Source organism: Lycium ferocissimum, chromosome 2 (genome assembly GCF_029784015.1).
Source record: "Lycium ferocissimum isolate CSIRO_LF1 chromosome 2, AGI_CSIRO_Lferr_CH_V1, whole genome shotgun sequence".
Taxonomy (NCBI): domain Eukaryota; kingdom Viridiplantae; phylum Streptophyta; class Magnoliopsida; order Solanales; family Solanaceae; genus Lycium; species Lycium ferocissimum.
In genome coordinates, this window is record NC_081343.1 from 2,129,040 (window position 1) to 2,147,233 (window position 18,194).

At 32.1% G+C, this 18,194-nt stretch overlaps 1 protein-coding gene and 1 long non-coding RNA gene across 5 annotated transcripts; both read left to right on the forward strand.

Annotated features, from left to right (window-relative positions):
- The first annotated feature begins 1,844 nt into the window (after positions 1-1,844).
- On the forward strand, positions 1,845-9,744 carry LOC132032634 (serine carboxypeptidase-like 34). Its single transcript, XM_059422291.1, has 10 exons — positions 1,845-2,190; positions 6,916-7,023; positions 7,120-7,215; positions 7,344-7,436; positions 7,555-7,643; positions 7,813-8,106; positions 8,531-8,667; positions 8,951-9,043; positions 9,158-9,266; positions 9,368-9,744. The coding sequence occupies exons 1-10, from the start codon at positions 1,923-1,925 to the stop codon at positions 9,515-9,517; spliced, it is 1,437 nt and encodes a 478-aa protein (XP_059278274.1). The 5' UTR covers positions 1,845-1,922; the 3' UTR covers positions 9,518-9,744.
- Positions 9,745-13,187: 3,443 nt separating this feature from the next.
- Positions 13,188-17,865, forward strand: LOC132032643 (uncharacterized). 4 transcript variants are annotated; one of them, XR_009408563.1, is made up of 6 exons: positions 13,188-13,819; positions 13,969-14,052; positions 15,248-15,306; positions 16,739-16,867; positions 17,340-17,396; positions 17,501-17,865. It is a non-coding gene; the product is annotated as an uncharacterized LOC132032643 (long non-coding RNA). The 4 variants fall into 4 exon arrangements; XR_009408566.1 differs by having other exon boundaries at positions 15,261-15,306; XR_009408562.1 differs by having other exon boundaries at positions 13,191-13,819; positions 16,739-16,790.
- The last annotated feature ends 329 nt before the right edge of the window (positions 17,866-18,194 follow it).

An 18,194-nucleotide genomic window follows, 5' to 3' on the forward strand; every position in this document is an offset into this window, starting at 1 on the left:
CCATCCGTTTCCTTTGGAACCGATTCACGAATTCACGTAGCAGCTCATTATCTCTTTGGGCAATCCTAAAAATATCCGCCTTTCGGGCCTGTACCTTCTTGGCCCCAGCATGGGCTTTGATAAACGCATATGCGAGCATCTCGAAGGAAGTGATGGAATGCTCGGGCAGATGGTCGTACCAAGTCAATGCCCCTTTGGATAATGTTTCACCAAACTTTTTCAAAGAATACCGACTCTATTTCATCCTCCTCGACATCGTTGCCTTTTATGGCTCAAGTATATGAGGTCACGTGCTCCTGCGAGTCTATTGTCCCATCATACTTTGGAATATTCGGCATCTTGAACCTTTTCGAGATCAACTTTGGGGTCGTACTCGGAGGGAAAGGCCTTTGAATGTATCTCTTTGAATTCGTTCCCTTTAAGATCAGGGGTGCTCCTGGGATCTGATCCACCCGAGAGTTATATATTTCCACTCTTTTCTCCGTTGAATCAATCCGTTTTGCCAAAGTCTCGAGCATCTTCAAAACCTCGGTAGACGAACCGGCTCCTGATCCATTGCTCTCGACTATCCATGTTTCCTCTAGCCTTGGTTCGGTAACCCCTTTTGGCTTTGCCGAAGCTACTTTGTCGTCTTTGCTCTGAAGCTGAGCTATAGCAACCCCTTGTTCGGCTATGGCGGTCCCTTGTTCCTGCAACATTTCAAATATTAAACGTAAGTTAATCTCATTTGGTTTATCCGGTGTTTTCGGGCCTTGAGCCCGAGACAAAGTAATTGAGTTATGGGTATTCAAAGGATCTGTGGCCGGAAGGGTGGCATTCTCCTGATTGACGGTATTCTGCCGGTCGAGCCCTTCTCTTCGATTACGCATTTGGGTCGGCCGGATCCGCCCGACGGTTCCGTAACCCACTGTTGTTTTCGTTTTCAGCAACTATCTCGTCGTTGTTCACATGCCCGGAATGACCACTGCTTGCCATTTCGTACGTTTTCTATGCAGATCTGCAAATTCTCAAATAACAAGTGAGAAAAGAAATAGCAAAGATTAAACCACCACTATTATCCTAGGCCCCACGGTGGGCGCCAAACTGTTTACCCCGAATTGTGAGCAATAATTAAATTTGTAAATGGTGACTAGGATATGTGGATGAACTTAATCTGTAATGATATGAGATTCTATATATATATATATATATATATATTAGCAAGTTATAGCAAATATTATTGAGCAATAACAATAGAAACTAGAAATGAAGAGTTATCCAATGCTGTGAGTTGGTCCGGTTTGGAGTGAGCTTCCTTTAACCGAGCCAAAGTACTTGAAGAAATAAATATGATCCTTTGCTGATTACAATCTGTTGAATAGTTAGAAGCCAACCTAAAAAAGGAAGGGGTTGCCCTTTATTTATAGGCAATCATAAATGGGCCTTAATACAATGCCAAAAAAGCCTTTCTAGAAAAAGCCTAAAATGAATAAGGCTGTCCGTACTGTCTGACACCCGTACCTTTGTCAGCGCAGATGGCGGAACGGTTTGGTGACGCGTGGCCGCTCCATAACTGATTATCCGGACCTACTTCGGATACGCTTATTTGGGTTCGGATATACCGTGTCGGGTAAAATACCTTCGACGTTGAAGCATAGTTGAACGCGTTCGTACCCATTCGGCCCTGTCTTTTACTCCGGTCCCATCGGACACAAGTTGGCCCAGTTTTTACCGTATACATTTACAACAGTTACATCTACACTTAAATGGTATATAGATCTTTTACATTAACTGTGTATATAATCAAAATGTATACATTATAGGAAATCAAATAATTTGACGGAAATAATAACAATGTTTGACAGATCAGTTCTTATTTGTCTCACTACTATTTAAACCACACAAGAGTCCTCTAAAAACTTAATAAGAAGAGAGACATCAAAATGTTTCCATATTTTCACATTCTTCTTCTTCTTGTTCTGAGTTTTAATGGAATATTTGGAAGAGGTAATATTATTATTAGCAAAGAAGCTTTGGCTGAACAAGAAGCAGATCGAGTTATCAAGTTACCCGGTCAGCCAACGGTGAGTTTCAAGCAATATGCTGGATATGTTACTGTCAATGAGACTCATGGAAGAGCACTCTTCTACTGGTTCTTTGAAGCTACTACCACTCCTGAGAAGAAACCGCTTCTTTTATGGCTCAATGGTGGTAAGTACAAACATAACACAAAAATCCATTTATTTTGTATATAGTGTAAATAATATTTATTCTGTTTGTGTATTTTAACTTGTTATAATAAGGTTAATGGTCTTATTTTCGGGGTTGTTAATTTCACTTTTTATGAACGGTTATGTAGTGATAGATGTAATTTATTATCTACTGATTTAACTGAACTCAATATTTTCAATATGAATTATGGATGTATTTGTATAGTTCTTATGTCCCAATTTATGTGGCAACTGTCCGATATCGAGAGTCAAATGAATTTTTCTTTCACCGTAATTTTTTAATATAACTTCTAAATATTTTGAATTGTTAATTATTGTCACGTACAATACTTTAATTTTTACGTGGTTTTCAATCTATCTCTGAATTCATGATACAAGTTAAAAAAATTGACTTTCAAAATCCGAATTGTGTCTCATAAATTGAGACAAAGGGAGTATGTATGTAACACTAAAATATTTTAGCCAATATTGTATTTTGAAGCAATAATTTCAAAAGTATAATAAATTTAGTGCTAAAAAACTAAAGGTTAAACTCTTCAAAGTTAAATTCTGAATTCACAAACTTAAGTTACTATTCGTTTTTTTTTTTTTTTCTAATTTATTTCTTTATGTACTATACCTTGAGATGTTGCTATATTATAGTTATGCATTAAATTCCGTGAAGTTCATCTTTCACTGTCTAGTTTAAAGACTAGCCGTAATTAGTATGAAAAAATTAACATTTGATGATTGGGTTTTTTCATGCTTACCTGGATGGAATAATGTATTGACCCCTCCGTATCTATTTACAAAATTCACTAATTTATAATTCACACTGTACTGTCACTGTTAATTTAAAATTCACACTGCACTGTCACTGTTATATACCTTTAAAGTATACAACATGCAATGAATTTATAAACTCTGAAGATATACAAGGTACATACCTGTTGGTTATTTTGTAAATATTTTTGCCTAAATAGGTATAGATGTTTTAAAATGTTTTTGCGTAAATTCTTTTTTTGACCCCCTGGGCATACCGCACTTAATTAGACTTTGCAAAGGATAAAAATTCACCGTACGTACAAAAAAGTATGCTTAATTAGTACGGTAGTAACTTTCTATGTAGTTTTGTGCTTTGCTATAATGTTAGTCTGTCCGAAGCCAATCAATCTTGAAAGTGGTAAGACCAGAATTCTCTAAATATTTTGTCATAGTGGGGTTAAGCTAGACAATATGGCATACTCCCGTCATTTAAAAGATGTCGTAATTGAGTCAATTCAGTGTCCATATTCAACTCATTATCACATATCCATTCTTACAATAACATACCCAGAATAATTCCACAAATGAAAACTGAGGAGAGTAATGTGTACGTAAATCTTACCCTACCTTAAAAGGTGGAGAGACTGTTTCCCGTGACATATCAATCCTTCTTGCCAGCAATGATTAAATAGTCATCATTATTATTTATTACATCTAACTAATAACCATTAAAAATTTTGTGGACAAAAAGAATTGATTGATTTCCTCTTTTTTTTTTTTTTTTTTTTTTTTTTTAATTGATTGATTTCCATTCTATGAAATTTTGAATGCTGCTTGCTGAATCTTGAAAAGACGCGCTATTTTATAAGGATGGCAGTCCTTTTTTTTTTTTGGTTGTTGTTGCATAAGTATTTGAGTTCAGTAGTTTTTAGGCTTTGACCAATCGCTGTCATGTTGAAACAGCGACTATCTATCAAGTATATTTTATTTTTAAAAACTTGGATTCTTTAGGTAATGTACATACAATATGAGAGTTTTTCTATCGAAAAATATCTTAAGACATTCAGAATGAAGGGTCAGCTTTCAATTACGATATGTCATAGTCTCCACTTATGCTTAGAAGCAAAGACAAGTAAAAATTGTTTTAGTAAAAAGGTTTTCTGGCTGTGGATAAATTTTATTTTTTGAAAAAATGTTTTATTTATTTTAGCTTTTGGGCCAAGGCTGGGAATTTGAAAGGATACTAAAACATAGTCAAAAGTTTTAAAAAAAAAAAATGTTTGGCCTCAAAAGGAAAATGATTGTTATTATTCACTCGCTTTTTATTTCTTTAAACTGAAGGAAAGAGTGATTAAAGCTTAAGTACTAATTTCTGAAAATCACTGTTTTGCTCCATTATAAGTAAGAGGCGCATATTGATTCTCTTGTTTTTATTTACTATAGGGATCTTTTATATTTCTAGCCAACCAGCTAAATATACTTCACCCTCCTAGACATAATAGTTTGTAGTCATCGCTGATGTATACTTGTGTACAACAAGTGTATAATAATTAAATCAATCTATAATTAGTGTATGCACTGATTATATCGTGATCATACGTTAATTATACATTATATAAAAAAAGGCAGCTCGGTGCACTAAGCTCTCGCTATGCGCGGGATTCGGGGAATAACCGGACCACATGGATCTATTATACGCAATCTTACCCTGCATTTCTGCAAGACTCGCTAAAATTTATAAAAATCAATGATTAGGATTTAATAATGTTATAGATTTGTTGGGTTGTGATGTACTGTAAAATCCTTGTGGTACTTACACAATTACTAGCAACTAAGTGTTAAATTATGTAATCTACAACTATTTTCTAATTTACGAATCTACCATATATACCCTATAAATGAGTAAAGTCGAAAAGCTTTAGATATGGTAATTTTCCTATAAATAAGGTAATTAAATTTGATATGTTATAAGTATTTTTTTTCCTAAATTTAAGTAATTTGTCCCTACTACTATCTATCAATAAGGAAACATTATCATCAAACCCTAGAAAACTCCATTAACATACAGTAAATTTGCTCATACACTCCACCTTCTATAAGGTATATTGTAATAATGTGTACTACATATACATTGTACAGAAGGTATTATTATGTTATATACTGTATATAATATACAAACTTAAATATATTAAATCCTACTATTATACCCACAAATATTTTATTATCATCTTTTCAATTGCACTTACCAATTCGAATATACCATATACACGATATTATATATTATATACTATATATAATATAAAACTTAAATATACTGATTCTCATATTTTCAATTACATTTACCAATTGAAATATATCATATACATGGTATTATTATATTATCTACTATATATAATATAAAACTTAAATATATTGATTCTTACTATTATACCCACAAATATTTTATTACCATATTTTCAATTACACTTACCAATTTTAATATACCATATACATTTTTAGTATTTGCCCTTACAAACTAAAATAGTGTGAAAAAGTGGTAACACATGGTTAGAAATTAAAATAAAATAAAATGAAAAGCTTAAGTAAAAAACTACAAATATTGCAGATCAGAAGACTATGAACATGTATATAAAAGCAAAGCTTGAAAATTTGTATTTCTAGGAGCTTGAGAAATGAATATGGAAGGGAGAGAGCAAGAAATAGAAAATTAGAGCCCCTCTCGATTGATAAGGTAAGTTTTTAGGTGAGAGAATTACAGAATTACATTTTATTGTGTATTTAATTTGGAGAGATATTTTAGGGATATGAAAGATTGTATATAATATAATGAAAAGTTAAAAGATTATAATAAATTGTAATAATGTAATTTTTTGAATGTAGTTGTAACTTTTGAAAATTCCATTTTTAAATCTTGTATTTGTGTGACTTCCCCTATGTTATATAAATATAAATAAATAAGTAAAATATTTCGGAATCTACAACTATTAACTAAATTACCTAATCTACAATATATACTCAATATTTAGGGTATAGGTTAATAATAAGCAGTTTCCCATATTAGTGATAACTAAATTAAATACATATAAAAACACATTAATTACTTTTCTAAACATCCCAATATACCCAGCTAGCATTTTAATCCATAAATAGCATACTAACATTTATATGATATAGATTATACAATCTCTTGAACAAGTATATATATTATAGTACTTATATATTACGTATATTTCACTATTATATACTATATATAATATTATTTTTTTATGTATATTAACTAGTATATACTATATATAAAATAATTTCTAACGAAAAGTATATATATATATATATATATATATATATATATATATATATATATATATATATATATATATATATATATATATATATATATGTTTTTATTATTAAATATACACAAGTATAAATTTAATTGAGTTAATTTTCCTATTTCATGGAAGAGAGGAGAGAGAGAGAGAGAGAGAAATTGAATAATTAATATGTGATGGCAGAAAGGAAGCCAAGTTTTGTGGGATGGCTGTCAATTTTTGTAATTAAGAAGTTAAAATTTTGAATAAGTTGTATTTATGTAAATTTTTTTAAAGTAGTTGTAATCTTTTTAATTACTATTTGAAAAAGTTGTATTTATGTGACTTTTCCTGCAACAAATTAACAACTTAAACCCACTAATTCCTTGTTTTAACAAATAACAATACTTTTAAATTATTACAAACATAGTTAGATTTTTATTTTATAGTACATTGTTGTTGTATGTAGGTATGCATGACATTATAAATGTACGACGCCTAGTGTGTGTATATATGCATGTATGCATGCATATATGACTATATGTATGTACGCCCGCTAGAGTACGTGTGTATGTATGATATATTTTGAAAAAAGAAATTGTTGTTCTGTTTTGAAAACTATTTGAAGTAGTATATTACCATACAAATTTCAGGCCCAGGATGCTCGTCAATTGGCTACGGTGAAGCAGAGGAGCTAGGGCCTTTCTTGACACAGAAAAATAAGCCAGAGCTCAAGTTCAATAATTTCACTTGGAATAAAGGTACAAAGAATTTATCCTATTACTTAGAAACCTTTTTCATACAATTAAAGTCAAAATCTCATTGAAGTATTAATATTTTTGTATATTAAATCCCAGCGGCAAACTTATTGTTCTTGGAATCCCCTGTTGGTGTTGGATTTTCATACACAAACACCTCCACTGATATCAAAAAGCTTGGAGACACTATTACAGGTAAAGTAGTGGTTATATATATAATAATTATTCATGATTATCAATTTATTATTTTTATTCATAAATTTAATGCCAACATCTCGAACTTATCTCTACTTTGTGTTTTTTTTTTTTAATTTATTTATCAGCCCAAGATTCATATAATTTTTTGGTCAATTGGTTTCGAAGATTTCCACAATTCAAGTCCCATAAATTCTACATTGCTGGTGAAAGTTACGCTGGTAAATACATACAAACATCATGTCGATTATCTCTTTTTGTCAGCTTATTTCCTTTTTGTAAATCATCTATCATCAATCATATATGGGTGGCTAATATGTACACGATTTATTTTTTCAGGGCACTATGTTCCTCAGCTAGCAGAGCAAATCTTTGACAACAATAAAAAGGTCAAAAAAGAGGACCACATAAATTTCAAAGGATTCATGGTATGTGTTTAGCAACTCTATCATGATCTGAACACTAGATATTGACCTCAAAATAAAAGTAATTAAAAGGAACAAAAGATACAGTGACACAAGCTCAATCCTAGCTAGTAAATTTTATATTAAAAAAACATTATTATTTGACATGAGGAGTTAATATGAGAAACTGCAGATAGGGAATGCATTGATGGACGATGAGACAGACCAAAAGGGAATGATAGATTATGCATGGGATCATGCAGTGATATCAGATCATTTGTACGATTCCATTAAGAGAGCTTGCAATTTCAGCTCGGAACATCTAGGAGGGGAGTGCAACAACCTTCTTAGTCAGTACTTTGCTGTTTACCGTATTGTAGACATGTATAGCCTTTACGCCCCCAAATGCGTTCACAACAGCAACAGCAGCAGCACCAGACCCCTTCCAACAATCAATGGAGCTGCCCCCAAGTCCTTCTCCAGAATTGTGAGTAATCCTTCTTGTTCATTTTCTCCTTATTCTGATGACATCATAGACTAGGATAAATACGTACTCACAACTGGTGTTTATATCAAATCACATAAGCTTAATATGATTAAGTGATACATGGTGTATTTCTGGTGATTTAGTACAAACACCGTTTCAACTTTCATGCATGATTTTATTGTTGGTGTACAAACTACCGATAGGGGTAAGTTTTTCTGCATTGGGAAAAAAAAAAATAGCCACACGCGATCTTTAATTACACCAAGCCACATTACTTAACTATAGCCAACTGATAAAATTAAGGTGAAAATATGTATAAATAACTATGGCTGGTTGATACTCATGAACTACCCCTCAATTCTCCCATTTTCTTTATTTAAGGGCTAATTCTTTTAGTCTAAAGATTCAAAATTGGAACATGTAGGAAGGATGGCACCAAAGACCAACAGGGTACGATCCATGTCTGTCCGATTACACAGAAACTTATATGAATAGACAAGATGTTCAAGCTGCACTACATGCAAATATCACTAGAATTCCTTATCCATGGACTCATTGCAGGTCAGCGAAGTGCCTTTAGTTTATCTTCCTTTCACTTGCCACTATCTTACTTTCACTTGCCACTATCTTCCTTTCACTTGCCACTTTTATATATAATGAATTTATTTTTGATACACTAAAAAATAAAAAAGAATTTTTACGTTGTGAAACTAGTTACATGAAAAATAAAGCAAGCCCTGCTACAAGAAGTTAAATTATATAGATTTTGTAAAATAAAATCTCTTATAATGTCAGTGTGCATTAGTTACATCCTTATATGACTGATAAACATGTTATTTTGCAGCAATAATATATCATTTTGGAATGATGCACCATCTTCCATGCTCCCTACCATCAAGAAACTAATCGATGGTGGTCTGCGCGTTTGGGTGTACAGGTAAGTGAAAATAGATAATTGTAATTTTCTTATGGAAGTTCTAAATTGAAGGAAAAAAGTGAAAACCAATATTTAGAAATTTTAAAATCTCTATCTATTTGTTTTCGAAATCAGTGGAGATACCGATGGTAGAATCTCAGTCACTTCTACAAGATTAACTTTGAGAAAACTTGGATTGAAGATCACTGAAGATTGGACTCCTTGGTACACTAACAATAAGCAGGTATACATATTATTTATTTTTCTTTTTATGATATAAGTAGTATTATATTTTACTTGAAACTACATCGTAATTAACATTCTAAACTTGGGAAATCTTAATAGGTTGGTGGATGGACAGTTGCCTATGATGGACTACTCTTTGTGACTGTAAGAGGAGCTGGTCATCAAGTCCCAACATTCAAGCCAAAGCAAGCTCTACAGCTAGTTAGACATTTCTTGTCCAATAAGAAGCTACCATCTGCCCCATTTTAGCCTTTTCTTTAACCCTTTCTGCCCTTTTAGTGTTAATCCTGAGGGTAGCTTATTGTCTTTATATTTTTTAATCTCATCTTTTTTTCTTTTTTTTTTCAGTTTTTACTTTTGCTCTCGTCATACCAATTCCCCCAGAAAAGAAAAAGGTCGTCAACTTTAGATTAAATATTCCAATGTAAGGAAGTCATGGAAAAGAATAAGAAAAGTATGAAAGATTTCTCTCTCTAGATTATTCAACTCTAGTAAACTCTTATTAGTTAGTGGCCAAGTTACACTATAAAACACAAACGTCTTAGCCAAATTACACAATTAATCTCATTTTAAACTATATACATATGGATAAACACATATTTGCTGAAATTGGAAATCTATTACAAATTCAAACAATATGGATCAAGTACATAAAATCACACATATTCAAATTAGGTTGCTTATCAGGCGATTCGGCTTGCTTTTTTTTTTTTTTTTTTTGGTTATTTGTTCAGGTTATCAATTTCTAGATTATAATAATGCTAATCGATAGCCAAAGCAATAAAATATCTATTATCGATTTGTGAATTTTCAGTTATTGTTTATAACCAGTGTTTTAAGAGGCGAGGTGTTTTGTACAGCACGGGGCGAGGCGTAAATCTCGAGACACGTGGCGTAAGTTCCATGGATCTATGGGGCATATGTATCATGTATCTTTAATTTTATTATTTTATTACTAAAAAAATAAACAAAAGTAAAGTTTATTAAATTTAAACAAATAAGTTTAAATATATCACCAATAATATAAAAAGAACTATTATAATTATTATTTGAGAAAGGAAACAACGCAAAAAATGATAATAGCCTAGATAATCTTTAAAATGAAATCTTCAGATCTATTAGTCCTTCTCACCCTCAACTAATATTTGCATTGACTTTTATTTATATATTCAAAGAAGGAGAAGGGCAAAAAGTGTAGGAGCAATGAAAAAAATGGATAAAGTTGTTTCAGAAACATAGTGCTATGAGATCTCTATCATATCAATTTTCGATATAATCATCTAAAAAAACTATTTATGGCATTTTTATTTTCTATGAGAGTTGCTTTCTTTGTTTTTATATTTTAGGAAAAATCACTATAACATGAAAACATGTTAACATAAAGTATATCATTACACTGATAATAAAAATCATAATCTATAGCAAAAATACTTTTAAAACAATAAAATCAAATTTAACGCCGAGGGCATATGCCTTTACGCCCGGGGCTTACGTTTTAATTCCAGGGACTTACGCCCCAAAGTCTAGGGCGTATGCCCTATGGATCTACGTTATTCGTTTGCGTCCCGGAGCGTTTTTGGTACACCCCGTCCCATGACTCCCCTCCCCCCGGAAACGCCTTTGAAAACACTGGTTATAACAGTTCGATTACCAGTACCATTATGAAAATTATCACTAAAATTATAAATAAATAAAAGAAAAAGTTAAGATTTCCTTGGTACATTTTAAGTCAAAATTCATATTTTTGGAATAAATGGGTTAAGCTTAGGCCTAGCTGCGAAATTCTAGGGAAATAACTTATTTCAACCAACAATTTTTTTATTGTACATGTCCCCCAATTTTATTTCTATAGCAATTTAATTTTCAATAACTGAAATTTTTGTCACGACCCAGATCAACATAAATACATTAAGTAAAAAATACATCAATCAATAAAAGGCATATAATATGATAGAACAGTTTATACATAGCACAATTTCTGATTAAACAAACTATTAGAATAAATTTACTTATACAATATAAATACATAACATTATACACACCATAAAACCTTTGATCATACCTTATTGCATTAGACCTCTCAGTACGAAAATTGAACCTATGTGAAATTGCATAATTTGCCATCATAGCCTTTAATGTATTTTTGTCCTTGTAAACTTGATCAACAGCAACCTCTTTTTGGTTTTTGTCTTCGATAATTAGATTGGTGTCTTTTTCAAATACAGCAACAGCCTTGCCATAACTTGAAGACGCCAAGTCTACACACCCGACTGTTTTCATAGAATCGAACTGACTTGTGTATCCAAGTTGCAAAACCTCTCCTTGAATACAACTTTCATCAGATACCCAATTGTCAAGGCTTTTATCATTAGTAATTATGCACAAAGGATACATTGCTAACTGTTTATTCTCTTTCTTCAAATCCACATAAACTCTGACCCCCTTATCATTGTGTATTTTCATCGGCATATCACAACCCTCCTCCATGTATTTGATGTATATTTCTGTTCTGGTCGTGTCTAACTTCAATTGAGTTGCAATTGTCTATAACAAATCCATATACGTCGAATACTCTTTGAAAACAACAGCATTGATTTTGAAATTCACATAACGGTTCTCATCATTCCAAGTACCACAGTGTCTAATCAACGAAGATATAGACGACATTTTCCAACAACCGAATTCAATATGCTTGGTAAAATCCTGAAATACATTATCAAATAAAATACGGAATTATTATAGAAAACAACTAACAATGGAGAAAATCAACACATACAAAATATATACAAATTATGACACAAAAATTTGAATGTATGTGTATTTTGGACACGCAGTTCTATGGTGCATCAAATACAATAACACATACATAAGGACAATACACATACATACACGAAAATCTGAACAAATACACGCTCACAAAATATACAAACAAATATTCAGATCATCACTGATTCACAAAAAACATACACGAATTTGACTGTCTGTGTATTTTTTATCATATTGATGAACTGACGGCACTACACATAGATATGGACAAATCACTGCCTAAAATATAAAAATATAACAATGGAGATAATAAAACATAAAATCGAAAATCAAATACCACAAAACGATCACTCACCAAAATACGATTTTACGACGCAACAAATGGAATGCGCTCAACAAAAGCGGTACTTCAACTGTTTGTTTAGTGAATTTGATTTGTAAAAGATTTTCTCCGAATTACCTTTTGTATGATCAAAACCTCTGTTTTTTATGATTCCTCTATTTTGAATGTTTTTGAAATTTGATTTTACGTTACCAAGAAGAATAAGGAGAGAGAGAAGGAGAAACGTGTGATTAATGAGAATCCAATTTGCTGGAAGAGATTGTAAAATATTTAATTTCACCTTCCATATTAAACATACGATTAATGCCTAATATCCAGGGATTTGTTTTTACCATACACGTTCTATACCACATATTCGTGTATTTGAAGACTTCCAAATACACGCAAATTAATACGTATTTTGCCATAATATTAGCTACGAGCTGTAATATTGGAATGGTAGCTACAGTTGGTTACATCCAATCTTAAGGTAGCTATTCCTGTAAGTTTGCCTTTTTTTATTGTACATGTCCCCCAATTTTATTTCTATAGCACATTTAATTTTCATATGAATTTTCAATAACTGAAATTTTTGTCGCGACCCAAATCTAGCACTTGGACGGTGAAAGAACACCCAACAAGCCACCATACCGTAGCCAAATGAACCTCTAAACTAAGCATGTTGGTAAACGACTAAAACAATCTATCTATCAGTATAGAATAAGAAAGACAAAAACATAATAGAATGACAAGTGGCATCACCAGAAAAATCATAATTTAAAAATACAAATTAAAAAATTAAAAAACTGCAACAATTAAAAAACTACAAAAAGCCAATTACTCAGCAAAATAAAAAACCGTACAACAATCCACATATCATCAAAAATATAAATGATAAAAAAACAAATAAACAGGAAATAAGTAACATAAAAAAAAAAAAAAAAACACTTGCTCCATAGCAGTTACAAATAAACAGGAAATAAGTGAAATAACTGCTAGCAGAGTGCAGATTCGGCCTTTCCAACCGCAATTGAAGGCTTATTCTTAAATTCCAAACTGTGAATCCCAGTAAACTCTGCGCAATTGAAGATTTCTTCTTCGCTTCCTTTTTCCATTTGATAGTTCCATCTAATTGCTTTTTACGGTTCCTGTTATTTCGATTATGTTTGCATATCTGATTTGTTGGATTTTGGGCATAATGGGGACTTGCTCTATGAAGTTTTGCATTTGGGGCTTTTTTTTTTTAATTTGACAGTTCATTATTTTTTGGGGTTAGAAGTTGATGTTGTTGGTAATTATATTGTTAATATTTACCTCTCTGATGGTAACTTTTGTTAATTAAATTTGTCGGATTGATTTGCTTATCCAAATCACTTATTAGCGATTTCTCGTGTTGAATTCCTCTATACAGGTCTTAACAATCGCTCTCTACGATCAAGTTTTGGTTCTTCCTTTCAACAATTGTGAGCAAAAGCTAATCTCACCCATTTGTGCTTTCTAATTTCAACTGCTCTTTTAAATTTGTATGATTATGTCAGTGAAACACTTCATTTATTCATTAGTATTGTGTAGAATAGATCGCTATTCGCTGATGTATTGTGATTATTTATAGTTTTGTAGCAGAGATGTGTAGGACTACAGAACGAGGGCATACAGAGGTCATTCTCAAACTTCCGATGGTTCATTTAGACTTGAGGTAGTATACTCTTCTATTTCTTATTTTTGTTATTGTGTATTTGAGTAATTATGGAAAATCTGAATTTTTTTTTGGTTTCCCATTCTAAATTATTACATCAATAAATTTATTTATTTTGAATGGAAACTGAAATGTGTGGTTAGAGTCAATGAAGTGATTAACAAAAAAAATTGAATTGGTTGATATAGAGGATTGTACTTCTACTATTATTAGTTTGAAATAATTGGTTGGATAAAATATATTGAAACATAATCTTGAATACCTGTTCGGAAAAAGGAAACTATAGTTAAGAGAATTTGGATTATGATGGAGTATTCTTCTAATCTTTGTTTGATCTTATAACTTCTTTTATTCAACTCAAAACTTCTCTAATTTGAATTGAGATAAAAATATTTGAATTGGATTTGCTCAACTGTGTTGCCCCGAAGATGATGGTCTGTGGGATAGCTTATGATTAGGATGATTCTAAGTATTCACATTGGTCAAAGCCATTGGAAAAATACAGTGTGGTTGAATGCAGCAATAATCTCCTTGAATACCAAGTAACCAATTGACCTTTCTAACAGAAGCCATAAAGTTACTGTGGTATTCAGTATTCTAATGTATCTTAAATTAGTTGATGTTATTTAAAGAGATTATTGAGGTTGAATATTTGTCATATTCTCTGATTTGTTCGGGGCAGTAGTAAGGCATTTTATGAAGAGAATCCACCATATGTTCCTGGGTATAGCGCTCTAACATAATCTGGTGTTGAAATTATTTTGTTTGCGGCAAAGTTTGATTTGTTATTTGTTTTGCTCTGAACATGGGCATAAACTATGGTTATTTGTTTCAAATTTTTCTCATTCAGTATCCCATTTTGCCATTCTCAGATTTATTAGTTTTGTCTAAGAATATAATAAAGGTACCCTTTTTATATGTACTGTTTTTATGAAAACAATTACAATTGTGGATGTGTCAAATAGCTTGATTATGCTATCCAAAGTATAATAGGAGAGGCAACAGTATCTCATTAAGCCAAGTGGAAGCCTAATAATAAGACAAGTGGTAGCCTAAAAACATATTACAGCTCATTCTTAAAAATAAATTAATTATACTTTTGAATTCAGAGCAGTTACAGCTTTTTCACTTATGTTCTCTTTGTTTTCTAATTCTGCGGTTTTCTCTCCTTTCTCTTTGCTTTCTTCATTCTCAGTCGGTGGCAAAAGAAAGGATCGCGGTGTACTTCAGTTCGTTGATGACGCTGCTTATGAGGTCGACGATAACGACTTCGACTTCAGCGATGACTCTTAACTTCTTCGAAAAAGGAATGCGTTACAACAGTCACTCAGTTCCTTTATTTGTTTCAAATTTGTTATGTCTAGCAGAATGACTGAGACATTAGGTATGCATTTTCACATGCATTCCTTGGGGAGATTTTGCATATGGTGGTGAGTTCAGGTTTTGCATATGAATCATTTTTATGTTAGTTTGTATGTTATGGCGTGTAGTTTGGGTTTTGATTAAGGATATTGCTTTACAACCCAAGTGGGAAATCGCTTACTTCGTGCGTCTTAGTTGAGAACTTGCCGTATCTTTGTTGATTTGTAGTATTGCTCCTATATGAATCATCTGAACCACGTGTGCATAAGGTAAAATGGTTTTGTTCTTAATTTTGCTGATTTCAAGATGCAACCTTTACTTTAACTTTGTAATTTTGCTGATATCATTTAATTTAAGGTCGTCATTTTACTATCAGTTCAAATCCTTTATGTTATAGTTTTAAAGTCTATATATCTATGAGTGGACTATATTTGTTGCGGAAACACATTCTTATTACTGTTTCATCTATAACATGAAAACGCATAGAAAGACCTCTGTGTGTTGGCATGGATCGGAAAAAGTAAAAAATGATTGCCAAAACATGCGGACCTGTATCTACTCAGACCGAGGTCAATATGCGAGTGTTTCTTACTTCTTTATATTTGATTGAGTTTTTGTACCAAACATTGCAGGCATGTAGGCTGGCCATAGTTTTCTTTGACATTTAGGCATATCTTCTATCTAAAATTTTGATTAGATCCAAGAAGGCAGGCTACACATTAGGGGATGATGAGAGAGTGTCATTCATTTTCATAGTTAAGGTATTTGATGCTATTTCAAAGGATTCAGGAAAATTATAAAATCCTGAAATTGAAACTAATATATTGAGAATTGTCAATCAAACTACGCTCGACGATTTGTTTCCTGTTGGGTGTATCTTTTGGCTAACAAGATTGCACTTGCACAAATTAACGGGTTGTTAATTTGGAAGAATTAGGTTCAAACATGACCAATGTGTAGGGTTTCAACTAAAGCATTAATACCCTCTAGCGTAAATCTTTGACGATATGTGATTTATTATACTAATTCCTTATGGGTTCTATCTATATATAATAGGAGAGGCAAAAGTATCTCATTAAGCCAAGTGAAAGCCTAATAATAAGCCAAGTGGCAGCCTAAAAACATGTTACAGATTTTTTAATTCTTAAAAATAAATTTAATTATACCTTTGAATTCAAAGCAGTTACAGCTTTTTCACTTATGTTCTCTCTGTTTTCTAATTCTATGATTTTCTATCCTTTTCTCTTTGCTTTCTTCATTCTCGATTGGTGAGAAAAGAAATGATCGCAGTGTACTTCAATTTGTCAATGATGCTGCTTACAAGGTCTACGATGACGACTTCGACTTCAGCGATGACTCTGACTTCTTCTATGAAAGTGTGCATTACAGCAGTCACTCAGTTCCTTTATTTGTTTCACATTTGGAATGTCTAGCAGCATGACTGAGAAGTTAGGTATGCATTTTCACATGCATTCCTTGGGGTGATTTTGTATATGGTGGTGAGTTCGGGTTTTGCATATGAATCATTTTTATGTTAGTTTGTATGTTATGGCGTGTAATTTGGGTTTTGATTTTTAAGGATATTGCTTTACAACCCAAGTGGGAAATCATTGACTTTGTGCGTCTTAGTTGAGAACTTGCCGTATCTTTGTTGATTTGTAGTATTGCTCCTATAATGTTATGAAGTAATCCAAGTATTAAGTCCCACTCAATAATTTATTTAGCTCGATGAGTTATTTAAAATCCATGTAACAGTTGAAAATATGCACCAATAAAAAAAGGAGTCGAATAATAAGTTTAGTTCGTGATAGAGAGAGCATTAGCTGAATGATTTTAATTAAAGAAACTGGGTTGGTTGCGGTCTTGTGGAGTTTTAATTTGAGTTTTATCCTTGTGAGTTGCTTAGTGTTTGTGTTTTTATGTAGGTTGGAAAACCTGAAACCAAGCACCCATTGAAAACCAAAGTCCATCCTGTTCAGAATGTATGTTCATTTTTCTGCCTTCTAGAGTTCTTGCTTACGTTGATCGGTGATTTTTCCTTCTACAATATCCACAATGTATTGATACTATATTAACTTGCTGTTAGTTTGAGCTGCTCCAGGCTGGCTGTACTAGATGACAGGTTAATATCTTTCAGCTACACCACACGTTATTGCATCAAATATTACCAGTAGTAGTGAAAATTTCTCTTATTTTTTTTTTCTACACAAACTTGGGAGGAGGAGACTGTCATTTTGATCCACTTTCGGTGAGCATTGTACTAAGACAACTTTTATTTGTTACTGGAATCATTATTCCATTATAGTGGAAATTGTTAGAAGAAATGATCTGTATATAAAGGATCCTGTTTATTCCAATCTTGTCATGTTGGTACTCAAGAAGGAATTTACTAAGTAATTTTAGTGTGTAAACTTTTTGCTATCTTCTATAGAACTGAGTTTTTTGTGATAATCTCACTGATTCTTAGACAATGGTCATTAAGTGTGTTGTGCACAATTATTGGTTCCACGCACGATTGTGTTCTTGAAAGCTAATATCATATTTATCATTAGTTCCATTTACAATCTCACTGTATGATCTCCTTTAATGCGTGAGTTGTCTGTTTTCTTCTCAATCGTTTCATGTCAAAACAAAGTAAGTACTAATAGTTTCAACTTTTACAAAATTCAAATTACTGTGACATTCCATACAAGAATATAGAGAAAAGAAATTGTTGATCTTCATTAGTTTGAGATTGAGTCATAATCAATTGACTGATTGCTATCCTTTTGCTTGAGCGC

Excerpts from the sequence above, each read along its gene's own strand:
- LOC132032634 (XM_059422291.1), top strand. The coding sequence starts at position 1,923 with ATGTTTCCATATTTTCACATTCTTCTTCTTCTTGTTCTGAGTTTTAAT. Across the intron at positions 7,216-7,343 it reads GCTTGGAGACACTATTACAG|CCCAAGATTCATATAATTTT; the intron begins GTAAAGTAGTGG and ends TTTATTTATCAG. Across the intron at positions 8,107-8,530 it reads CCAAGTCCTTCTCCAGAATT|GAAGGATGGCACCAAAGACC; the intron begins GTGAGTAATCCT and ends TGGAACATGTAG.